Below are 26953 nucleotides of genomic sequence, written 5' to 3'. Positions count from 1 at the left end.
CCCTGGGGATTTGTCCGATTTTAGTGCCTTAAGTTTTGCCAATAACTTTTCTTTGCTGATATTAATTTCCTTCATTTCTTCACTCTTTTTTAGTCCCTGGGTTACTGTTTATTTTATTTCAGGTATGAAACTTGTGTCTTCTACTATGAAGACTGAACAAATATATTTTTTGTCTATGTAGCTGCCCTTTCCTTATTCCCCATGGTAATTTCTCCTGTCTCTGCTTCCAAGAGGCCAATGTTTACTTGAGCTACTCTCTTCCTCTTTATATACTTACAAAAGCTCTTGGAAAACCTGTTTTTATATTTCTGGCGAGTTAACACTCATTCTACTTTTTACCTTTTGACCAACCAGGCCAGCCGTACATGATGGGCCAATTGGCCTCCTTTTGTGCTGCAACAGTTCTATGATTCTAAAACACTTGGGCCTTATAAATATTTGTTTGTTTCCTAGGCTAGGATATAATCTTTAGTTGAAGCAAATTAATTCCAAATCAGAATTAAACTACTCTTTATTTTTGCACCACATTAGTGGTGCATGTTTTGGTGCTGTGAATTTTTGACAAAGTACTTTGTTCATATGTAATGTAATGATTATCTACATTTCTATTACTTTTACTTTATCAAGCAATTATATGTAGCATAACACTGTCAATTCTTACAATAATGTAGATTGAGTGCCTTCGCTTGTCTGTCCTGATCAGTAGTATCTAGTTTGTAAGTGTTCAAGGGAATGTGTGTGAGAAGCTAACTGTGTTGTTCATGACACCATCACCTGATTAAATAAAGCAATGTTTTTTTTAAAGCAAGCTTTAAACAGATTGACCCACTCCCCCATTAAATAGCAGATATGAGAATGCTGTACAAATGTCAGGCTTTCCTCTTTAGCATACAGAGCTTAATTCAAAAGCACCAAGGGCAAATTCGAACATGTGCTGCCCACGGCTTTCTATCAACTATAAAACTCATGGACAGAAATTGGTGATAGCCTGTCCTCAGATTTATAATAGCTGTTCCAAGTGAATGGAACTCTCGTGCCTGTCTATAATTCTGATTTAAGATTAATTATATCCCAGGCACCAAGTATCAAAGTTATATTTATTAAAGTAGATCTCCTGTGGCATTGCTCACAGTACGTCAGTTGTTGCACTGTCTACAAGTATGTCCCCCATTTCCCTTCATATTTTTCTACGCACTCTTGTATCCCACTCCATGTTCACCCATGCCTCCTCACCCACTCGCCTACACGCCATATACCTTCACACCCCCAAACTCACTCACCCAGTATCCACAATGAACAAACATTGGGAAGTCTTAGAGATACTCAAAACTGTCAAGGTAAACAAACTCACATTCCCTTGACTGCTGTTTCAACAACACCTGCTGAACTGAATTCAGTAGTGGGGTTTGGACTTCAGCCGAGCAATAACCATAACAATATAATCATAATGGGATTGCATTGTACAGTTGTATAAACAAAGCCTCCAGTGCTGTACACATTAAAACCTTTGAAGCCATTGAAAGAGCTCAGCCATCTGACCTAAAAGCAAGAGAATGGATGTCTGAGCTGTAAATCAATGAAAAGATTTAATCACAGGGTAGAATTGACATGTCAAATCTGATTATCAGTACTTTTTAATGCAGTAAAGCATTTTATCCATTCAATAATGTGCTCTAATGCATCTGAACACTTTTCAACTTCAGCAGCTGCAAGGGGAGAGGTGGTGGCATAGTGGTATTTCCACTGGACTAGTATTCTAGAGAACCAGGGTAACGCTCTGGGGACCTGGGTTCAAATCCCAAATTTGAATTCAATTATTATCTGGAATTAAAGTCTGATGATGACCAGAAAATTATTGCAGTAAAAAACCATCGGGAAGGAAATCTGCTGTCCTTACCTGGTCTGGCCTACATGTGATTCCAGACCCACAGCAACGTGGTTGACTCTTAAATGCCCTCTGAATGAGGGCAGTCAGGGATGGGCAATAAATGCTGGCCTAGTCAGCGAAGTCCACATCCCATGAACAACTTTAAAGAAAACATTGGTTAATTTAAAGGTCACTTACCTCTTAAGAACAAAGCATGTATTAAAAATGTATTTAACTTATATATACAGCGTTACGTTATGACATGTGAAATTGTCAACACCTTTTGAACCTACCTGTTGGAAGGTTTCCGACTCCAGACTAGTGTTTCCCCCATGATTCATGACGCCTCTGAGCTGGCACAAATCATGTTGCTTTCAGAATCCTGCCAGAATCTATCAAAATTGCAGGAGGTCTAAAATTCCTACTCCCGCAATGGAGCCGGCAATGTCGCTATTGCTACTTGTGGACTCGTGATCCGTCCCATTTCCACGCTAATCAAAATGGTTAGTGATGGGAATGGGGGCTGGACTTCCACAGGTGGGACCGGAATCCATAGCCACCCGCCCAACACGGGTTTACCCGTGTCAGGGCAGGAAAACTCATCCCTCGGCTCACGGGGCCCCAACATCTTAATTGCTGTCAAATAAATGCTTGGTGCATTCGAATGAGGAGCCAATGAAGAAACTGCACACGATCTGACCCTGGCATTTTCATTCCCTGGAGAGTTTTCCCATACACCCCAAATGCCAACAGCTATTTTTTCTAATGCTTTTTTAAAAAAAGCCCAGTAGAAACATTTGAAATGTGACGAACAAGGAACGTTTACTGCTAACTGAAGTTTTCAGCGCTCCTCCCCACCCTGAAAGGGAGCATATGAAAATTCTGCCCAACGGCTCATGTTTTCAGGTAGTTAAGATCGATGATTGGAAATCGGAAAGAGAAATGCATCATTTTGTGATGCATGCGCCCAATTGTGTCCGGATTGCCCTGGCCAGTCACTTTATTACAATAAACGAGATTGAGGCACATCCAAACAAATGCACTGGTGAGAATAATACAAACTGCAAGTGTTGGAAGCCAAGGATTTCTAATGGAATGTTATAACTGAGAGGCCTTTAATGAGGGTACAGCTAATGAGCTATGTCCGATATACATGTCAAAAAATATGTTACATTATTATACTGAGTCTTTGAAATAATATGATTAGAAATACAATGTGCGTATTTATATGATGATATCTATTGCAGGTAAAGGATGTGAGCCAGCAACCCATCCACAAATAATTTTAATTCTCGTCGTGGCGATGCTACTCACTTTCCCTTTGATCGTGTTAACACTTTGCGGCATACGTAAGTATTGTGGATGCAGTTACGGGTTGTATCAAAACTGTTGTAATGAACACAAAGTGCTATGGCAGGGACTGAGACTGGCTGTGATTTTCCACTTTAATGACTCCCGGTGATCACTGGGTGAGCATATTAACAAATTCTGTACCGCCAGCCATGGCTATCCAACCTCTTATTTTTACCAAGTAAAAAAACATTACGGTCTGGGAATTTACTGATATTAATGCCTGGTTTGTGTTAAGAGTGCTGAAGTGGGCAATCCTGCTCCAGGTTCTTCATTCCATCATTTGTTATTGGGATTTTGTTATATGTGTGAAAGAACTCCATTTACTACCCTGACCGTTTGAAAGCTTGGCGCTCTGAGATACTTTATAATAGTCTGCTTGGGTGTGGGTTGGCTGGAGAATGTTATTTTATGGTTTGTACTAGATTAGGCCCTTTGACCCAGTGCCACCAGGCTCCTGTGAGTTTATGATCGGGAGTTGACCTGTAACGTGTTGGGCAGATGTTGGTTTCGGATCGCTATGTTGTAAAGAAGTCTCCATAGTGTTCTGTGGGTTAACTGCAAGTCTTTATTAACTACAAGAACTATTTACACATGTACAGTAAAGGGTACAAGCTAGGAACTGTCTCCATGCTTTGGCCTATACATGGCTCTGCTCAACACCACACTGACCCTGGGTCTGGGTCATGTACCTTCTTTCATCACTGTATGGGGGGGTACTGTACTCAGTCCCGCATTAATCCTCTACATGCCAGACCTTTATGCTACGGACTGCACAATATCCAGTTATATGATAGTTGACTTGGGAGTCGTAACAATGAAATTGTTGTGTGAAATGGATGCTTAATTTTGCACAGACAACCACACCTGTCTCCAGTCTTCTGAAAAGCCAAGTGAAGAGCACTCCTGTGCACTATAGCCAATTACTAACCAATGCATTGGTTTATTTTGGAAAAGGTGTAGACTAGAGCATTCTCACCTATTTTCGAATGCTCCTCATAACATGGTAACTAAAAGCATTCACAATCTCCCTGTTAGCAGCTACTCAATTAGTGTTCTTCTGAATAAAGCGAAATAGTGAAATCATTTTAGCCAATTGCGGCCTTTGTTTTTCTCAGCTGCTCCCAGAACCTACCGTCGTTGCGTATTATAGGACTTGAATTTGCTGTAGGGTATTTTTAACACTTTTCCTCTATGACTCGTACGACTCCAGTACATGGCAGTAGAGATCAGGGAAGACGTAATACTGTTGAAAAGAGAGGATTGCTTTGAGGGAGCAAGGAGAGAATCCATTTGGTTAGAGGGAAGAACTTATCAGCCATCCCAGAAGCTACTGAATTGGAGTGGAAGCAAGTCATCCTTGATCCTGAGAGATTTCCTAAGAAGAAGGAAACAGGATAATGTCTCGGGTTTTGAATTGACACTTGAGATACATGCATTTCTGTGAAATTGCTTTATTTGTCACTTCAGCAGAGGCATTAAAATAAGCAGATAAACAATGTAATTGGCAGGAATGCTTCATATGAGCTGTTAAACCTTGGTACATTATATGGTAAAATATAAAGCGCTTGGAAAAGAATTGACAGCCTGATATTTTGATCATCAATTTATTGAAAAGCTTTGCTCAGTAAATTTTTTCATCAATACAACTCATTGTATGTTCACATCAATAGGTAATAAAAGGAAGAAAAAGGGACATCAGAAACCCAGCCTACATGTCACAGTGGATGTGGAGTAAATATTGGGATCAAGTACAATTGTAAGTTAAGAATACAGCTGTTTCTCTGAACCCTTCTGTTAATGAGCCCTCCTGTAGTTTTCATAGTATTATAGTCAGAAATGGGAGATACCGTTTCATTTTCCTGTTAAAGAGTATTTTTATGGAGAATGAGCAAATGTCCTAATATCTGTTGAGCAAAATGGATGCATGCAACAGTGCTGACTGCAGGCAAAGGTGTTTGATCCTTGTAACGTGTAGATAAAGGAGATTTTTTATCCAAAGCTAAGCTTCATTCAATATCTGAGAGGGGAATGAAACAAAATCAAATCCCTCCTTTTAGGCAAAATGTACAAGACTGAATTATATTCAAGATATCAATGCCAGAATTTGCAATAAATGCCCTCTTGATAAGAGCCTCAGCTTTAGAAAATAGGAGAAATACTGTAGGTTTGCATGTATAGAGAGGATTTAACTGTATTAAACACCATGTTTCTTTATTTGTTCATGGGATGTGGGCATCGCTGGCTAGGCTAGCATTTATTACCCATCCCTAATTGTCGTTGAGAAGGTTGTGATGAGATGCCTATTTGAACCGTTGCAGTCCCTGTGAAATTTGGGATTTTGACCCAGCGACAGTGAAGGAATGGTTATATACTTCCAAGTCAGGATGGTGAGTGGCTTGGAGGGGAACTTCACATGTGTCTGCTGTCGTTCTCCCTCTAGATATAGTTGGTCATGGGTTTGGAAGGATTCCTAGCCGCAGGATTGCTAGACTCTGATCTGCTCCTGTAGCCACAGTATTTATATGGCTAGCCCACTTCAGTTTCTGGTCAATGGTAACCCCAAGATGTTGATAGCGGGGGATTCAGTGATGGTAATGCCATTGAATGTCAAGAGGTGATGGGTAGATTCTCTTTTGTTGGAGATGGTCATTGCCTGGCACTTGTGTGGCACAAATATAACTTACCACTAGTCGGGGCAAGCCTGGATATTGTCCCGGTCTTGCTGCATTTGCACTTGGACTGCTTTGGTATTATTACATTATCCATAATAATATTTATGGTTAAACCAAAATGTTATGGTTTACAAAATAAATTTGACAAAACTTATCAAATGTTGATGAAAGTAATGAGGTGGATGTTGTCTATATGGATTTTAAGAAAGCCTTTGACAAAGTACCACATAAAAGATTGGTTAACAAAGTTGAGGCTTGTGGAATAGAAGGATTAGTGCCCAATTGGATAAAAAAAAAGTAGCTTTAGGTGAGAAAGCAAAGATTCATGGTAGATGCTTGTTTTTCGGGCTGGATGATGGCAGACAGTAGAGCTCTCGAAGGATCAATGCTAGGAACGCTGCTTTATTTGCTACTTATAAATGACTTGGATCCTGCAAAATTGAGTGGAAATTCAAGTTGTTCTGATGATACCAAATTTGAGAGTTCAAGAAGTGAAGATGATACAAATTGCCTGCAAAGTGACATAGATAGGCTGGCAGAATAGGCAGGCAAGTGGCAGGTAGAGTTTATTACAGAGAGGTCTGAGGTGATGCATTTTGCAGAAGGGGTAGGGAGAAGGAATATAAACTTAATGGCACAATTCTAAAGAGGGTGTGCAAGAATAGGGAGACCTGGGTGCATGTCTATCGATCTTTGCTAACCACTCTCCCAATATGTCCTGCTACCTTCAAATCTTATGGAATCTTGGGCTTCCTAAATAGAACCATTGAATACAAAACCAGAGGAGCTATGCTGAACCTTTATAAAGGTCTGGTTAGCTCCCAGCTCGAGTATTGCATCCAGTTCTGGTCATCACACTTTAAGAAAGATGTGAAGCTACTTGAGAGGGTGCAGAGGAGATTTACCAGAATGGTTCCAAGGAGAAAAGGGTTTCAGTTTCTAGGTATATTGGCAAGGCTGAGGTTGTTCTCCTTGGAGCAGAGGAGATTCAGGGGAAAGTTGATAGATGTGTACAAGATTATGACGGACTTGGATATGTAGACAAGGAAAAACTCTTCCCATCAGCTAATGGTACATGACTGGGAGACACAGCTTTTAAGATTCTGGGCAAGAGATGCAGGGATGATGTGAGGAAGAACTTATTTACACAGTGAGTGGTAATGACCTGGAACACACTGCCCATGAGAGTGATGGGAATGGAAGCAATCAATGATTTCAAAGGGAAACTGGATGGGAACTTGAAGGAAATAAACTCACAGGACTACAGGGATTGAGCAGGGGCGTGCGACTGACTGGATTGCTCCACAGGGAGCTGACATGTACTCGATGGATAGAATGGCCACCTCTTGTGCTTTAAATGACTTTGAGCTGGACTTTATTGCGCTCCGCTGGGCATGTTTTCAGCAGAGGGGCACATAAAATATAGCTAGTCCGCAGCCATCCGCCCACCCCCTGACCCAGTCCCCATAATGTGATAACCTGGCAGGCGCCAAAATGAGCAGCCCGCCCACCATTCCTAAAAAAATATAACGGACAATTGAGGTAGTGAACAAGCCAATTGACCCAAATATTAAACAAATACAGAAAATGCTGGAAAAACTCAGGTCTAACAGCATCCGTGGAGAGAAAGACAGAGTCAACGATTCAAGTCCATATGACTCTTCATCAGAGCTGAAGAAGCTTCAGAGCTCTGAAGAAGAGTCACACAGACTCGAATCGTTAACTCTTGTCTTTCTCTCCACTGACGCTGTTTGTCCTGCTGAGTTTTCCCAGGCATTCCCTGTTCTTGTTTCGGATTTCCAGCATCTGCAGTATTTTGCTTCGACCCAAATATTCCGTTGCCCAAGCCCATAATACGGCTGTGTGGGCAGGCGGGCAAGATTCAGATGCTGTTTTTCAAATAACTTTATTTATAAGTGGGCATCAGGTGGCACAACACCTCCCACCACCCCCTCCTGCCCACCCCTCCCTCCCTCCCTCCCCCCCCCCCCCCATAAAAGATGATATCCCCCTTTTGTCCCTTTCTGCCTTCCGACCTCGCCTCCAAAACCCGTCTCTCCGTCCTCGTCCTCCTCCCTAGGGTGCCCGATTCCTTTCTGTCCCAAAGTCCAGGTCTTATTTCAGTCAGAGATTCATTGCTCTCCTTGTGCTGCTGGGACTGCTAGAGCCGCCAGCCAATCAGATTGGCCAGTAGTTCTTGAGGGCGGGACTTCCTCCCACCGAGGGGCGCAAGTCGCAGCTCAGGTAGCTGAGGCTGCCCGGAGCACAGGATTGCTGCAGAGGAACCTTATTCTTATGTTGCTCGCTTTGAAACCAACTTTTGCAAGGTTTTTGGGGGGGTGTGGCGAGCAATATGCCTCCCTGTAAAGCTCATCCCTATGTCTAAAAGGAAAACACTTTATTGAAAGTCTATTTTAAAGAGACAAATCAAATATATATTACCAAGTTTTACTAATTTGTTTTGCATTTATTAATTTGAGGGAAAAAATCAACTGTTTTCAGACATTTTAATTCACTATTTTGTCTTTATTTTCTTTACCTTCAATTATCTCCAAGATCTATTTAAGGGCGTGTTCATGCTGTGAGTAATCTTCGCAGCGAAGAAAAGCCTGAACCGAGGGGCACTGTCACCATTGAAGAACTGCCTTATTTGCAGCAGCACCGCTCCCCAGGAAAATTGCCTTAAACATTACGCCACTGCTACTATTTAAAGGCAGTATTAAATTCAGAGTTTGAACACATGAGAAACAGCACTTTAACTCTGCAAGGCAGAATGTTCTGAGACTTTGTGCAAGCTGTGGGATTCACAGAGGATGGCTCATCAGAAATTAGCAGGTTCCTTCCCTACAATTTTTGTATCCATTAGCATTACTTTTAAATAACCTCTTCCATCCTGGTTAGTCTTCCCTTCCAGCTTCTCTCTCTCTCTCTCGACTCAATATACCACTATTTCTCTGTCTTTCCCTACTATTATACCAGGTCTGGGTCTATTCTGGCACTTATCACTGTGTTGTTGTCAAATTATAACCCCAACTGGCCTATCCTTCTTTGGCTGCTTAGCTGCTCAGTTTTCCTGCCAGCCCTCTCCAGTGCTGGTGTTCATAACATCCCCAAACGCCTGGACTTTAATGAAGGATCAACTATCACCAATCCTTTCTGCGTTTCCCTCAGAATGTCGGTTTACTGACAAACCAGGTCTTTTGCCATCCAAAAGTTTATTGCCAATTATTTGTATTGATACCTGGTTAGCATATAAGTACAGCAAGCAATTAGGAGAGCAAATGGTATTTTGGCCTTTATATCAAGGGGAATGCAAGTTTAAAGAAGTGTTGCTAGTTTCCCAGGACTTTGGTGAGACCACAACTGGGATATTGTGTGTAGTTTTGGTCTCCACATTTAAGGAAAGATATACTTGCACTGGCGGGAGTACAGCCTCACCAGATTGGTCCTGGATGTGAGGGCTGTCCTATGATGAAAGGCTGAGGTAGGCTTATATTCTTTGACATTTAGAAAATTGAGAGGTGATCTCATTGAAACATTTAAGATTTTGGAAGGCTTGACAGGGTAAACACTGAGAGGCTGTTTGCCCTGACTGGAGAATCCGTAACTAGAATCTAGAACAAGGGGGTGCAGTCTCAGCACTGAGATGAGGAGAAATTTCTTCACTCAAAGGTTTGTGAATCTTGGAAATATCTCTATTTCAGAGGATGCTCCATTGTTGAATATATTTAAGGCTGGGATAGATTTTTGGTCTTTCAGGGAATCGAGGGATAAGCGGAGTAGGAAGATATGGAAAAGTGGAGTTGAAGCCAGAGATCAGCTATGATCATATTGAATGGCGGAGGAAGCTCAACAGGAAAGAATGGTCTTCTCTTGATCCAATTTCTTGTGTTCTTATATCAAAAGCCAGTTAACAGCAGTTGACAACAACTTTTCCTTTACTGCACTTGGCTGTATGTTTGACCAGCTGACCAGATTTTAAGAGCATACTCATCACCAGATCACACCAATTTCATCTCCAAGTAGCTCACTTTCCAACATTTTCATTTTTTTTACCATTTCGGTGCCACTCCAAGTCTTTCTGTTCATACACTCCCTCAAACTTTGCACTGAGAAAATCCTCGTCCTCTTGATTTGAACTTTCATCTTATTTCTTTTTCTTTATCTCCTCTCATGTCATTGCCCTCCTGTCCTAAACCTCACTCTCCAAATAAAAATGTTGTCCCCCTATTTTCATGGCCATCCCCTCGACCTCATCACCTCCTGTTGAATCCCTACTCGCGTCTTCCCAGTCATTGACTGGAAGATTTCTGATTCCTTTCCTAACCTCTTTCAAACCAATTCCTCCTGCACCTACCCCATAGACAAGCGCTTCCCCCAGTGAATTCACAGCTGTCCAACTTTTGGCCCTCCATTCGCTATGATATCTCAATCATTGTTGATTGACTCACCCCTGCTCTTACCTCTCCCTTCTAAACATATGTCCCTATATAAACTTCCACTATCCCCTGTTCCAGTTGTCCTCCCAGTGTAAACTACATTTTTACCACCTGAAGTCCAAGAGATTGCAAGCTTCCAAATGGCCATTCCGCATAGCCATTCACAGCCAGAGTACTGGATTGTGTCACCTGAAAGGGTGGTGGAAGCAGATTCAATAGTAACTTTCTGAAGGGAGTTGGATAAATAGTTGAAAAGGAAACTTGGCAATTCTGTGGCCAAAGAGCAAAGGAGTGGGGCTAACTGGGTAGTTCTAAGCGTGAGCCAGAACAGGCACAGTGGGCTGAATGGCCTCATTCTCCATGATGTATGATTCTATCTGGCTGGATCACTTCACGCTCTACTGAGCTTCGCTCTTCTTTACTCACACTATCCATTATTTGAGGATCATCCTGATTGGTAAAGCTTACTCCAGGTTTCAGTTTTCTACGAACAGCCTGCATAAGCGCTTTACCACTCCCCCCGTCCGCGGCAACCCGCCCCATCCCTGCACCGTCATTTCTCACAGCAAGTGGAAACAGCTCCTGCATTTCTTTGCTATTGTTTGAATCCATCCATTCAGCTGCTTCTTTTGTATCCCCCTTTGAGCCAGCAATTCCCCACAACTTCCTAACCTGTTATTTTCCCATTTTCCCCTCCCCTAGGCCATCTCAAAGAGCCTCTTCTCCACAGGAGTTTGTCTCGTCTCACTCATTTCAACTAAGCTTTTGACCATTCAGGTTCCTTTCCTGACCCCAAGTGACTTTGCAAATGATTCTCTCTGCTCTGACTCTTGTCTTTTTTCCAAAAAACAAATATCACTGCACCCCGCTCCCCATTCCTCCCCCCACCCCTCCCCCACCCCAGAATAAAAGATCACCTTCAAATCCCCTTTTCCATGATCTTCAATGTTAACTTCCTTGGCATAGAAATTTGCCTTGGATGGTGGTGTAAAACAGGAGGTATTGGATCCACAGTATGTTCTTCACAGCATCTGCAGTGGAACAGAATATTAATCAATAGGATTAAATATCAAGAGCTGTGTGTACTGGGCAGCTGAACCGCTACCCCCTGTTATACACCACATCCAAGCAAATTTCAACCTACGAAATCCATGGGACCATGGGGGTTCTCCCTTCATCTCTAACCTTCATCAATATAGGCTTTTGTCACTCTTCCCAGCCCTCTCTCTCTCTGATTTTGGTCTCAAGCATTACTCCCCTCCCTGCAGGCCTCCACCCCCGTCCATTTCACCATTGATGGAAATGCCTTCAGCTGGCAAATCACTAAAATTTCCAAAATCCCTCAGCTTCACCTTTAACAACTCCATTCTGACTTGCCTTATAACCTACACCTGAACCGGCTTTTGGTGATCCCTCCAGCACTATCCTCTTTTGGCTCAATGTCTATTCTTTTTGTACCTTGAAGTGCATTAAAGCTATGAGGTAAACACAAGATGCCAATTTTTCAACAAACCACCCACTGGCGATAGCTCTAAATCTCAGAAAATTCTGCCAAAAGAGTTGATTCGTAGCAAGTTTGGTCTGCTTAATGAAGACCCTCTTTTCTTTATTTAGTATGAAGAAGTATTATTTAAGTGAAACAGTTTTTTCATTTTTTGAAATTTATTTAAATGTTTCCTTCTGAAATGTTAACAAGGCAGTATTTATGCTCCGTTGCTGGGTCATAAAGATTCAGCCATTTATTTTTATTATTGTTCCTTCTCGAGCTGTGGGATTTGCTGGCAAATCCAGGATTTAGTGATTATCCCAAGGTACACTTGAGAGCTATTGAACTGCTGTAGCCTTCCATAACGATGTGAAAATAGTAATTATTTGAAGTGCAGGAAATCAGTTAGACCTGCAAAGGATAAAATCTTGGCGTACGTCATTTAGAATTTGTTTGGATGACATTTGTTTGTGTTTCTCACGTGTCGGCGCAGACTCGATGGGCCTCTTCTGCACTGTGTGATTCTCTGATACAGAAGCAATCATAGACTTATCACTAAAAGTTCCCTTTGGGAGAACGGCAGTTATGTGTAACAGAAGGGACAGTGTTGATAAGCTAATGTGGAGAAGTTTAACCAATCGCGTTTTCGCACAAGGCAAGGCAATGATTAAGCAAGGGAGACTAAATTTATTTGTGAGAGAGAAGTTAATTAAGTTCTACTATGGGGTTATATTTTAACTTTCGTGTAATTTGTATATGTGCATTGTCACAAAAAGGTGGAGCTTAATAGGTAGCTCCCTGCCTCTGAGCCAGAAGGCTCCAGGTTCAAGTCCCACTTCAGGACTTATTGGCCACAAAATATCCCAGCCCTCTCTCCCCTGTCCTGTCTGTGTGTTGCATAGAACCCTTTGCTGAGTCCATCAGGAAGTATCGACATAAGAGGAGTGACGTTTCCAGGCAGTGGAGGCACTGAGGGTAAAGCATCCCTGTACATGGACGATGTCGCCGTCTTCTGCTCGGATCCGCTGTCGGTGCACAGACTGATCCACATCTGCGACCTGTTCGAACTGGCCTCGGGAGCCAAGATAAATTATGGCAAGAGCGAGGCCATGTTCTTTGGGAACTGGGCTGCCTGTTCCTTTGTCCCCTTCACATGAGGGTGCTGGAGATATGGTTTGGATGGACCGGGGCATGCATTAGAAACTGGAAGGAGCGAGTGGCTATGTTGGAAAGAAAACTGGGATGTGGGAGTGACGCTCCCTCTCCATGGTGGGTAAGAAACTGGTCATCAGGTGTGAGGCACTCTTACTGTTGCTGTACGTGGCGCAGGTCTGGCCCATTCCAGACTCCTGAGCGATCGCGATCACCCGAGCCATCTTTCGCTTTATCTGAAGGTCGAAAATGGAACATGTCCACAGGGATGCAATGTACAAGTCTCTAGATAAAGGGGGAAAAAATGTGCTCAACATCACCCTCATCCTGATGGCCACCTTTTATGTGTGGCTGCATCAAGCTGAGCGTAGATCGTCAGTACGCAAACACCAAGTGTCACTACATGCTGATGTTCTACCTGTCCCCGGTGTTGCAAAGGATGGGTCTGGCCACGCTGCTGTGGAACGCTCCAAGTAGTTGGACGGTGCCGTACCACCTGTCCCTCGTGGAAAAGTTTATGCAGAGAAACACCTTTGACCACAAGTCATCAGGCAATGGTCGGTACATAACGTCTTAGAGGCCCTGCGGGAAAAGGAGATAGTGGATCCTGTCAGATGGTTCCCCGACCAAACTGTCAAAGTCATTTGGCAGAATGCCTCATCGCCAGAACTTTCCAACAGGCACCAAGATGTAGCGTGGCTGGTGGTGAGAAAGGCCCTCCCCGTCAGATCCTTTCTACATGCCAGAAGTCTCACCCCCTCTGCACGTTGCCCTCGAGGTGGCTGTTGGTGTGGGGTGGGGGGAGTGGGGGGGAAGAGACCGTTGTTCACCTCCTTGTGGATTGTGCCTTTGCAAAGAAGGTCTGGCGAGAGATGCACTGGTTTTTATCGAGGTTCATCCCGAGCAGTGTTGTGACACAGGACTCGGTGCTCTACGGGCTGTTCCCAGGGACACACACCGAGACAAACATCAACTGCAGCTGGAGGATCATCAGCTCGGTGAAAGACGTTCTTTGGTCGGCCCAAAACCTCTTGGTCTTCCAGTGCAAAGATTTGTCCCCGACCTAGTTTTGCAGACTGGCACATTTCAAGGTCCAGGACTAGGTCCTGAGGGACGCACTAAAGCTTGGGGCAGCTGCCGCAAAGGCGCAATGGGGAAAGGACGCTGTCTAAGACCTTTCTGCCATAGTGCACCAAGGGGCTGGGAAAGGTATAGCCACCCTCGGGCTGTACATGTCACAATAAATTTCCACTGTATGTATCATAATTGTATTGAAGCACCTCAGTGCAACATGATGTATGTCAATAACTTAAATACCATTACACTTTCTGTAATGACCATGTTGAAATGCCTGTAATATTCATTGATTGTATTGAAGCACCTCATGCTCCATGTGTAAACGTTGAATATGATTGTACTTTTTGTGATGGACATTTTGAAATGTTTTGTAATGTTCTTTCAGATATTTTATGAATAAAGTATATTTTACCCCAAAAAAAGAACCCAGCCACTGGTGCGGGCAAGCCATTGGTGCTGGTCCCCAGCCTTGATCAAAGGGGAGTGCTTGTGACAGGGAGGTCATCTGGTTGTAAAACCAGTTGTCCAATGTTTTACTTTATCATGGGATGTGGCCATCACCGGCTAGGCCAACATTTATCGTCCATCCATAATTGCCCTTGAGAAGGCGATGGTGAACCTCCTCCTTGAACTTCTGCAGTCCACGTGGTGTAGGTACACCCACAGTGCTGTTAGGAAGAGAGTTTGAGGGTTTTTACCCAGTGACAGTGAAGGAATGGTGATATAGTTCCAAGTCAGGGTGGCGTGTGCCTTGGAGGGCAACTTCCAGGTGGTGGTGTTCCCATGTGTCTGCTGCCCTTTTCCTTCTAGATGTTAGAGGACACAGGTTTGGAAAGTGCTGTTGAAGGATCACTGGTGAGTTGCTGCAGCGCATATTGTAGATGGTACACACTGCTGCCACTCTGTGAAGGTGGTGGATGGGGTGCCAATCAAGCAGGTTGCTTGGTCCTGGATTGTGTTGAGCTTCTTGAGTGTAATTGGAGCTGCACTCAACCACGCAAGTGGAGATTATTCCATCACACTCCTGACTTGTACCTTGTAGATGGTGGACAGCCTTTGGGGAGTCAGGAGGTGAGTTACTCGCTGCAGGATTCCCAGCCTCTGACCTGCTATTGTAGTCACAGTATTTGAAGAGTGATCAACCAGCATTTTAGGAACTCTAACATGTGGAAAGACGAAAAAGAAAGGAAGGCAGGCTTGTAAATTAGAGCATCAGAGAAACGTATAGAGGCAGTTTTAAGGTATATTTGGATTCACAAAGACGTAACGTCCTGAGCTCATGACTGTAACACATTTGAATCCCCAACAAAGTCATCAGATGCAGTCAAAGACCTTTTAACTGTATGTTTAAGTATTACTGCCTGTACTGCATGCTTAGTAAACATATGATTTCATTGTTCAGGAGCCTTATTGAGAATCTCACAATAACATGCCCAAGACTGGATGTTCTCTCAGTCTTGTTGGATGTGAGCATTATGTTTGGAGCTGAACACTGCAATCAGCAAACACCTAATTCTGACTTTACAATGGAGGTTAGACACCTATGAATGTACTTGAACTTAGGACACTGTCCTCAGGAAGTCCTAACTTCCTGCCCTGGGCTAAGACAATTAGCCTTTAGCTTCCATTAATGTGGGATGAGACTCATGTGTAGGCCTGGAAGCAAGGTCTCCTGGCTAAGAGGAATTTGGTCAGGGCATGGGGGGAAAATGGGAAAACATCAGCTTAGGAAGATTGGGGAGGTTGGGTTAGAGGGGGGGTAAAAAAGAAATAGCTGAATGGATGGATTCAAACTTGGGAGCAAAGAAATGCGTCCACTTTGTGTGAGAAATGAAGGTGTGGGGTGGGGCTGAGGGACAAAAGCACTTAAGCAGCTTTTCCAGCATTTTCTGCTTATATTTCAGATTTCCAGCATCTGTAGTATTTTGCTTTTACTTAAGCAGGTTGTTGGTAGAAAAGTGAAATCTGGGCTACCCACAGGGAGTATCTGCAAGTAATGGACAGTGTCAGTCGAGAAGACCGAAGCTCATTAGAGCTTGACGCGGTCCAGCCAGATAGAATCATACATCGCAGTGAAGGGGGCCATTCAGCCCATTATGCCTGTGCTGGCTCTTGCATAGAACTACGCAATTAGCCTCACTCCCTTGATCTTTGGCCCCAGAATTGCAAAATGTTTCCTTTTTCGAGTATTTATCCAATTCCCTTCGGAAAGTTACTATTGAATCTGCTTCCACCGCCCTTTCAGGTGACACATTCCAGTAATCTGGCAGTGAATGGCTAAGCTAATCATGCATCCAGTATGTGGGAGCTTGCAACCTTTTGAACCTCAGGTAGTAAACATGTGGGTCACACTTGGAAGACAACAGGAACAGGGGATAGTGCAAGTTCATATGGGGGCGTATATTTTGAAGCAGAATGTGAGAGTAGGGGTGAGCCAACCAACAACTATTGAGACATTGAGATATAGTGAATGGAGGGCCAATGTTTGGGCAGTTCCGGGGAAAGCGCTGGTGTGTGGGATAGATACAGATGAAGTGGGTTAAAAGTGTTTTGGAATGAAACAAGAAGAGGAGATAGAAACCTTCTGGTTAATGACTGAGAAAGCTGGAGTAGGGTTTCAAAAGGAGGTGATGAGGTTCAAGAGATGGCCAAGAAATCGAGGTCTTTTCAGTTGTGTTTTACTCTGCCCTCCCTTGATCCAAGTTCATCTCTCTCTCTCTCACACACAAATACAGAAAAAGCTCAAATTTGCTGCTGATCTCAGGAAGAAACCGGATGGTGAAGTATCCCAGTTAATCAACAGGAACTGTTGATTCCAAGCGGGGCAGGAATATTTGCCTTGCAATTTACACTTTATACAGGAAGAAGCTCCGAATTGGTGCAGAGAATTTCCACACTCTGACTGATGATCGTTTTCTTGTCCAGTAAGCAACCTATTACAAGATTCAGGCTGCATTCGTGAGTATAGTGCTCTGACATGGGGAAATCAATCACTGGGGTGGAGAGAGGGTGGAGGGAAAGTGTACATGCCCAGATCCAGATAATAAGGATGATATATTTGGGCATTGTCTATTACAATATAGGAAAGTGCTTGGTTGAAGAAGAAGGTGGTGAAAGAAGAGCTGAGCTTCAAGCACAGAACAGAATTTATTAAGATGAGGACCTGGGAATGAAAGGAAAGCAGAAGAGCTTGCATGTAGTCATGCCTTTCAGAACTGCAGAATGTCCCAACGCCCTTTACAACCAATGACTATGTTTACAGTGTAGTCACTTGTAGGAAGTGCTGCAGCCGATATGTCGGTTCAGGGTCACATTGACATGGGATCTTGACGTTCGCAAATTGGCTGCTATGTATTCTACATTACAACAGAGATACATTTCAAAAAATATTTGTAGGCTGTAAATGACTTTAGTGGTTCCTAAGGTTATGAAAGGTGCGGTCAAATAAAATTATTAAAGTTAACCCACAAACTTCCAGGAGTTACAGTCAGATCCAACCAGGTACTGATACAAAAGCAAAATACTGTGGATGCTGGAAACCTGTAATAAAAGCAGAAAACGCTGGAAATATACAGAAGGAGTTTGATAGCTTAATGTTTATCCACATAATTTTGCTTTTACCATGTTCTTGCCCAATCACCCAACATGTCTATATGCTTTTGCAGCCTCATTGCAATCTCCTGAGTTTACTTTCCCAACTAAATTTGTATTGTTAGCAAATGTGGGTATGTAACACTCCATCCCCTCATCTAAACTATTAATATTGATTGTAAGGCCCAAATACTGATCTTTGCAGTACCCCCAGTTACAGCCTGTTAATTTAAAAACACCCTGATTATTACTACTGTTTTTTATTCATTCACCAATCCTCAATCCATACTAAAATAGTCCCCCAAATCCCACAATTATTAATTTTGTGTAAGAACCTCTTGTGACAGCTTACTGAATACTTTTTGAAATCCAAATACACGGCATCCACTGTTTCTCCCTTATCCATCCTGCTAATTACATCCCCGAAGAACTCCAACAGATTTGGCAAACGTGATTTCCCTTTCATAAATTTGTTTCAACCCTTCTCACACAAATTGTAACTTTCTAGGTGTCCTGTCACCACATCACTAATAAAAGGTTGTATGTAGCATTTAGCCTACAGCTGATGTTAGGCTAACTGGTCTGTAGTTCTCCTTTTCTCTCCTCTTCCTTTCTTAAATAGCAGGGTTATATATCCTAGCTACTCATTGGAACAGTTCTAGAATCTATGAAACTGTGGAAGATTAATGCTAATGCATCCACTATCTCTAATGCTCCCTCTTTTAAAACCGTAAGATGTAGGTTGACAAGCCCAGGAGATTTTGCACCACAAATGAATGCGACTTATTCATTGTTTTTTTTAATTCTTTCATGGGGTGTGAGCATTGCTGCCAAGGTGAATATTTGTTGCCAACTTTTAATTGCCTGTGAGAAGGTGGTAGTGAACTTCTTTATTAAATGGTTGTAGTCCACGTGGTGAAGATAAACTGTCAGCGCTGTTAGGAATGGAGTTCCAGGTTTTTGACCCAAAAACAGTGAAGGAACAGTGATGTAGTTCCAGTTTAGGATGATGTGTGACTCAGAGAGGAAGTTGTAGTTTGCACTATTTCCATATACGCTGTCCTTGTCATTCCAGGTGGTCGAGGCCACGGGTTTAGAATGTGCTGTCAAAGGAGCCTTGGTGAGATGCTGCAGTGTAGCAACTGTCTGTTGTCGATGGGGGGAGTCAATACTTGAGCTAGTGGATGGGGCGATGATCAAGTGTGTTGTTTTGTCCTGAGTGGTGCTGGGCACTTTGGGTGTTCTTGGAACTGCAATCACCTAGGCGAGTGGAGAGTATTCCATCACACTTCTGACTTGTGCCTTGTAGATGATGAACAGGCTTTGAGGATTTGTTACTCACCACAGAAATCCTGGCCTCTGACCAGTTGTTGTGGCATTAAAAAAAATATTTACAGTTTTGTTCAATAGTAAACCACAAGATGTTGATGGTAATACTACTGAACATCAAGGGAAGATGTTGGTAGTCTATGTATTCAGCGATGGTAAAACTATTGAACATCAAAGGAAGATGATTAAAATTTCTCTTGTTGGTGGAGGTCATTGCTTGGCACTTCTGTGGCATAACAACTCCAGCCTGAATGCTGGGCATGTTGCATACAGACATGGGGCAGAATTTTCTGCCTACCGGGCGGGTGAGCCCAACCCAATCTCCGACGGGTGGGGAGCCGATCCCTGCTCGCCGATGGCAAAATTCAACCCATGGAAAGCTTCAGTATCTGAGGCGTTGTAAACGATGGTAAACATTGTGCAATCATCAGCAAACATCCCCAAATTCTATATTGGCATATACGAAAATCTATGACATAATTTTTCTCAGCTCCCGCCTTCTTCAAACCGTGACTCAGTTCCCGCCTTCTTAAATCTGTGCCTCAGTTCCCACCTTTTTCTATCTGTGCCTCATTTCCCGCCTTTTTTCAATCTATGACTCAGTTCCCGCCTTTTTCAATATGTGCCTCAGTTCCCTCCTCCTTCAATCCATACCTCAGTTCCCTTCTTTTTCAACCTGTGCCTCGACTCCCTCCTTTTCCAATCTATGACTCAATTCTTGCCTTTTTAAATTGTATTGCAAACATCTACCTCGTTTTTACATGTTTGCAATACAGACCGTGTATTAGATATTGAGGAGCATAAGTATGAAAAAACGGACTGACAGCAGGGCTACAGGCTGCCCGGGTGGAGGCAGTGCACTGAGACATATGAAACCTTTAATTGTGATAAGGCGGCGGGCGGGGATAGTGGAGAGCAGAGGCCGTCGATCTGGTACCAATCGCCCTCTCATAGAGACTCCCTCCCAGAAGTGCCACAGTGAACTATTTTGGGACTCTTACTGACATACATAAACTACCTTCCCAGTGAGTTTAAAAAAAACAGGATGCGTGTATTTGCGTGAATGGACTGCCTGGGAGTGTGGTGGAGGCAGGTTCAATTGAGGCACTCAAGAGGGCAATGGATGATTCTTTGAATAGAAACAATGTACAAAAGTTACAGGGAAAAGGCAGGGCAATGGCACTAGGTCATCATGCTTATTTGCGGAGCCAGTGTACACATGATGGGCCGAATGGTCCACTGATCCTTCAGTGCCGTTAAGATCCTGAGAATAAAAATCAAGAGTTGCAGCTTACCCATTTTTATCCAGTCCTGGAGCATGCAAATTGTGTGTGGGATCCTGCTATAGAGAGCGATATTAATTAACAAGGTTGAAGCGATCGGATGAGTACTGTTCTGTAAGGTTCACCAGGAGAACCACACGACAGTCAAATCCTCGATCAAAGATTTGGAATGGGAATCACTAGAGAAAAATATGTTTTATAAAGTGTGGAAGGGCTGGTGTGAATTGACAAAAGCAAGTGTCCAGTGCCCTCCGGCAATGACTCATCCACACCAAGTACAGAGTAGTAACGCTTCCGTTCGCAGGGTTTAGGAACCTTAGATAAAAACATCTCGAAAAAAATATCCAATCGGCTGTAACTTGAAACTTGATTTGGGAGGAGCGATGAGTCATAAACCATGTATATGTAGTGTCAAGATTTACTGTCTATTTAGGTTGCACACAGTGTTCTGGTCGGTTGCGAGTTTCTTCCTACTGGGGTGAGTAACTTTGCTTTCAAACATTAACAAGACCTGGGAGCCCGAAGCTCTGTCAAAGACTGGCCCGTTATTTAGCTCCATGTCGCCGGTTCGAACTGCGGCAACCGGCCGGCCTTAATGATATTACATTTATCGTTTCTGGATGTAAATGTGTGTGATTGACAGGCGCTTCATCACAGTCAGGGGAACACGCTTCACTCACTTTAAAAATCATTGAATAAATGTGTCACATCACCGAATTATTTATCTGTGGGTTAGAGAAGAAAAAAACTTAGGCGCCAATTGTAGATTTTTTTTTAAAAGCGAAAATCAACTAATTGATGTGCAAAGGATATTCTGACCTTTCTGTGCGGATGGGGGGAGGACAGCGGGATGGTGGCTACCGGGATCTGCGTCTGGTCAACTGTAGGAGATTGTGACTTCAGATTGGAAAAGTGACCACATTCGGAAGGGGGTTGATCAAGGTGGTCCAAACAAGATTCTCCCCCTGGACTGGCTTCAGGGGCAGAGTTTTATGGTTAGGAATCGATATGGAATTTGAGGACACGGTGACTGCCACAACACATCTTGGATTCGGAGAAGGAACCAAGAAAGCGGCTGACCGCCAGCTGTGCAAGGGTTATTAGAGATGGGCGATCAATTCTGGCCTCGTCAGCGACACCCGCCTACCGTCAACTAATAAAAGGAAACCCTTCACTCACAACTGAACTTGCTATTTCCCGTGTTCAGGATTGTGATCGGCGTTACCAACATTCCTGTCCATTTCAGACCAGCGTTGCAACCCTCTCACCTCTCCAAAATCCCTTTCGTTTTTCTATAGCGCTTTTATTTATCATTTCATGTTATTATAACCTCAGCTCTTTAATCAACTCTTTTTCTGCATTCTACACAGGACTTTACCCGTACTTTGACCACCTTGTGTGATTATGTATATTTGTGAGTGTGCTTGTGTTTGTATTCGTATATATGCTGCGGTTTATATGTTGCTTATATGTATACCAGGGCGGAAGAGCTAATTACTAGGGGACATAGATTTAAGGTGAGAGGAGAAAACTTTAGAGGAGATGTGCGGAGCAAGTTTTTTTACGCAGAGGGTAGTGAGTGTCTGGAATTCGCTGCCAGAGGAGGCGGTGGAAGCAGGAACGATAGTGTTTTTTTAGAAGCAGCTTGACAAATACGTGAATAGGATGGGAATAGCGGAATACGGACCCCGGAAGTGCAAAATGTTTTAGCTTGATAGGCAATATGATCGGCGCAGGCTTGGAGGGCCGAAGGGCCTGTTCCTGTGCTGTACTTTTCTTTGTTCTTTGTATGTGTTTCTGCCAGTGTGTGTGCATTCTAGGAAATGACGGTGTATGTGGTTAACCGTGACATGTAAATGTTCACTTTAGTATGAAGATCAATATACTTGTTTTTTCCAGTACATCTGAAACGGTGTTTAATTGAGAGAACTAACTGTTGACTCACATTGTTATTTATTCCCCCAATCCATGTATTTTGATTTCTTTAACGGTCTTTGGTATTCTCTCTCACACCCCTCGGAGAACAGATATGTTGTTATCCAATCCGGGACTGGGTTGCATTGTGAAATCGATCTCAGACTTCACGAAAGTCATGTGTAACATTTTGTTGACTGAGGAACTCCACTTGTTCCCGTGGATTGACGCTCGCTTTCTGCTCCAGGGGGTGGCTTTGTACTTTGCACAGATAAGGTTTAGCCAGTCCCTCTGCTGCGAGATTTTAACCACATATAAATATGTGTTTATGGGCGGGGTTTGGAGAGGAATCTCCCGAGTGACTGTGACAGGAGCAGCCGTTCTTGAGCTGTCCCCGAGGTTCACAAGAGGAGCAGTTCCGCATACAGGACCAGTTCTCAAACTCTGCCCGGCAGCGGAGATGCTGGTACCCCTGCCTGCTGAGAACCCACCACTGTACCAGCCTGAGGGACCCGTCACTTCTACACTCAAGTTTAAAGGCGGATCTGACCAGCGTTGCCGCTTTCCACACACGGGGCAAACTCCGGTGTATATGCCTGATTCCTCATTAAGCACCGAGATCGGAAAGAGCTCAGGAATAAAAGTAATGAATAGTGAATGACTGCAGGCTCCGTGTGACAGCTCAGGGGAACTGGGTGAGTAACACCTATTGCTGCCTGTTTGCGGACTCACCAAGTTGTTCTAGTGTCTGCCCCTTTCGCTCAGGCAGACCTTGGTGAAGCGCCTAGTGACATCTTATTAGGTTAAAGGAGGGAGGGAAATTAAGTTGCTGCTGTTGACTGGGGAAATTACCCATATTGCTGCCAGGGCATGACCGTGTTTCACCAATGACATGTATTTACCGCTTTGCTTTTACAGACTGGTGCTTAATGAAGTGGCTGAGTAATCTGGGCATTGTAATACTTACTTAGCAGATCTCGATTATCTGCCAACTCAAGCAGTGCAGAGGCATCAAAGTGCCACCAAGTGCTCCAAAGCCTTTCACCTCCCCGGCACAGACTACAAAGTTATGAGCGTTTTAGTGAACTGCAGAACAGCTGGACGACTGCACACGTTGCACAATCTCCTTGCTAAAGCTAGCCATGGAGCAGTCTCTGCTGGAGGCAGTCACAGCCCCTTGCAATGTCAGCATCCCAGTTTGGACCAGTCTCCCCCATGGTTCAAGCTAACAGGGCAGCCTTGCAGCATGGGTTAGGAGAATGCCTGTGCCTGAGCTGAGAGCACGGCATGCAGTGCAATGGGCAAAGCCGCTGCCAATCAGCCGAGTGGAGCGGGGCCGAGGAAGGTGGGGTTTCGGGCAGCCATGCAGCGCACCAAACCCTGGCCATCCAAGTGGTGGCCAGCACTCCCTGGGATGCATTAAGGGGCCTTCACCCTTAACCAAGACAGGCTCTTAGTGCACCCATACTAACCCAAACATCTCTTGCAACTTGGTGGAGCAGTCCATCGGGACGTTGAAAATGAAGTTCCGGTGCCTGGACCAGTCTGGTGGAGCTCTGCAATATAGTCCACAGAGGGTGTCACTCATCGCTGTCGCCTGCTGTGCCCTTTACAACCTGGTGCTGCAATGGGGAGACGAGCTGGCTGAGGAGGAGATGGAGGAGCTGAAGGCCTCCTACGATGAGGAGGACAACAATGGGGATGAGGGTGAGGAGGTCCTCAAAGGTGATGATGACTGGCATGAGGCACGCGCACTGACCAGACAGGGCAGGTGCAATCGGGAGGCCCTCATAGCTGCTAGATTAGTGGAGGATGAGGACAACATGTAGTGAGGTGACCCCATAGATCCTGACGTTCCATCTGGGAACGTTTGTCTCCAGTCTGGCTTATGGCAGTGTTAATACCTTCTGTGAGAATGTTCCTGTCATGGAGATGCAGTGGAGGCCCTAATAGGCCCTCGATTTCAGAAGGATGATGATGACATGCAATGAGGGCACTCATTAAATCTTCACAGGCCTGACTCCTGTCTGGCCGAGGGCAGCCCGCCAGCGCTCTGTGATCAGGGTCATATCATTGAAACGCAGCCACGAAACTTTAAAAACATCAGATCCTTTGTCCTTCTTGAGTGCCTGAGCCCTTCAGGAGCACAGCATCACTGGTCACAGATGCTGAAGAGATGGGGGCCAGCCCCACCTTAAAGGTGTTGAGTGCACACAGAGAGAATGATGGTACGCTATGACGCCTGCCAACTACATTCTGTCAGCAGAGGTCAAGGTGCAGGCATCAGTAATGTGTCCAGGGAGGGTGAGGCCGGACCATCATTTTGGTCTGAAGGCTGCACAAAGCATAGGGAAGAGGCCCTGGACTGAGACACCTGCCTTTATCTTGTGCAGGAGGTTTCACATCTGAGTGACAAGAGCACTGTTCATCAGAAAAAGGAGCCATAGGCAGGGAGAAATTCTTGGGAGTTTATTGACAACGGTGAACAGTATGTACAAGTGATTAACACCTGTGCCCAGGATGTGCAACTAATTCTTCTTAACTTTCCTAACCCTGCTGCTGCGTCTTGGTGCTCCCCGGACATCCACAGCAGAGGTGGAGGCAGCCTGCTGACTGCGACACCCTGTCCATGATGAATTTGGCAGGCGCCCTCTGGAGGGCCGAGACCAGGAGGGCCCTGGCCTACTTTCAGGGTCCTGATGTGTGACAGTGGCACCCACCTCAGATTGTGGAGCTGGAGGTGCTAAGGTCAGAGGAAGAGGGGAGTCGGATGGGCCGGACACTCCAGGAGTCACCAGGATGGATGGCCCTGGGGACTACAGCTGCTGATCCTCCTCCCTCTGGGTGTCCAAGGGCCCCAGGCTGACTCCATGAGGAGAACGGGTAGCTGGAGTGAGATCAAGCTGCCCAAGACCCCTTTCAGTGTTGGAGACCAACTATGTCATAAGCAGTGGGTTTCAGACTGTTCAGCCGTGCAGGAGTGACATCCTGGACCAAGGACTCCATGGCGGCTGCCATCCTTCCAGTGTTGACTTCCAGCGTTGACATGCTGGCGCTATCACCTCAGCCTGAAGGCAGATGGACTCCTCCATTGTGCCTTGCAATCTGAGGAGTGCAGTGGACATCCCTTCCTGGTGTTCCCTAGCTTGCCTTTGCAGCTCCAGGAGCTGTGACATGACCGAGCCCAGGGGCAGAATTTTGCCGTCGGTGAGCTGGGGGCAGGGCCCGCTTGCCGACGCATAAAATGACACGGGATGACTTCGGGCGGAATCCCCGACATCACCCCGTCCCATTTAAATTTTCAGGAAGGCGGGGGCGCCGACCTGTCAAAAGCCAATTGAGGCCATTGACAGGATCAATTAACCAATTAAAGGGCCTGCCTGTCCAACCTTCAGGTTGGCGGGTCGGCCAGGAGCCCCGGCGGCAAATAGAAAAAAACATGAAACCTCATCTAGCGGCGGGATGAGGTTTCATGTAGGGTTTTAAAAATTGTAATAAAATTGTTATTGAAATTATGAACACGTCCCAACTCATGTGACATTGTCACATGAGAGGACATGTAAGGGATATTTCTTTCCTCTATTTCTAATATTTTTAAAAGTCGAGGCAATCTCCCTGAGGCTGCACTTAGCCTCAGGGAGATGAGTGCTCTTTTGTGCGCATACGCGAAAGAGCACACTCTTGATTTCAGCGATTTCCCCCCCCTATCCGCACAGGGAGTGCATAGCGCTTCCCTCTGGATGTCACACTGGGTGGGCCAATTAAGGCCCACCCACATAAAATGGTGGTACGGCCCTCTTCGCTGGCAGCGATTGGCTCCGTGCCCGCCGGCGATTGGGTCGGGCCCGCCCTCGCGACAGGTAGAAAATTCTGCCCCAGGGGTTCACCATCTGACTCGGACTCAACAGATTTCTAGTCTGAGTGCCGGACACCTGGGAAGTCCCTGCTGCTGCCCGTCTAGATCAGATAGTGTGATGTGCTCACTGGATTGTGATTCCAGCGCTACTCTAAAGTTAGGTCCCACCGAGGTGTGAGTCTCTGCGCTGGTGGAGGGTGTGGGTGAGCGCTGTGATGGAAGGTGCCTCCAAATTCCTCTTCTGAGGTTTCCTCAGGGATTGATTGGAGGCCCTGGGTCATGGACTCCATTGGCTGTTTCCTAGTTGTGCCTGTGGAAGTAAGGGGAGATAATTAGTCCTGTGAAACAGGACACATCACTCACAGAATGGTGCCTGATGGATGTTGCACTGCTGGATCCTTATTTGGTAGAGCACCGCTGACCTCACCGTCAGCACAGGAATGGTCCAGATTGTCGCCGGCCAGCTGGATGGCTCAATTTTCAAAGTCGATGAGTACCTTGATTTCAGGCATTCCTCCACCAGTCTGCGCCCTCTCCCTCTTGTTGTGTGCCAGCCTGTCCTGCATGAACAGAGATAGAGAGGGTGTAAACAGGATGCCTGCCAGGCCAGATGATAAGTATGCCTGGCATGTGTGGGGCCTGAGTGGTCCCATGGATGGGATGAGGACAATGAAGGCATCTCCTCAGAGAGTGAATAGTGGTGTCCCTTGAACTGGCAGCGAGTGAGGGCCCTCTGGATGTGTGATGGGTTTGCGAGTGTGTGAGTTGATAGTGATGAGAAGAGTGATTTATCCTGATGGAACGGAGATGATTTTTTGAAGGGAGTTGGCACTGATCACTGTTGCCACTGCCTCCCAAGCCTAGTTGGTCATGCCACTGACCATCCTGCGGCCAGAGTGGTGGGGGGGGTGGTGGTAGAGGACATTGCGGCGGG

The 26953-nt window shown here is 44.9% G+C and overlaps 1 protein-coding gene across 4 annotated transcripts in view; it reads left to right on the top strand.

Annotated features, from left to right (window-relative positions):
- The window catches only part of LOC144695715 (hepatic and glial cell adhesion molecule-like), a 34137-nt gene extending 25011 nt beyond the window's left edge, over nt 1–9126 (top strand). For 3 of the 4 annotated variants that reach the window (XM_078566674.1, XM_078566672.1, XM_078566675.1), the window contains exons 8-10: nt 3115–3216; nt 4891–4951; nt 8449–9126. In XM_078566674.1, the coding sequence (XP_078422800.1) occupies nt 3115–3216; nt 4891–4951; nt 8449–8458 (173 nt within the window). In that variant the 3' untranslated portion in view covers nt 8459–9126. Of the gene's footprint in view, nt 1–3114; nt 3217–4890; nt 4977–8448 lie in introns of all 4 variants that reach the window. The other variant, XM_078566673.1, reaches the window with a different exon arrangement.
- The last annotated feature ends 17827 nt before the right edge of the window (nt 9127–26953 follow it).

Source organism: Cetorhinus maximus, chromosome 21 (genome assembly GCF_964194155.1).
Source record: "Cetorhinus maximus chromosome 21, sCetMax3.hap1.1, whole genome shotgun sequence".
Taxonomy (NCBI): domain Eukaryota; kingdom Metazoa; phylum Chordata; class Chondrichthyes; order Lamniformes; family Cetorhinidae; genus Cetorhinus; species Cetorhinus maximus.
This window is presented reverse-complemented; position numbering and strand designations above follow the sequence as displayed.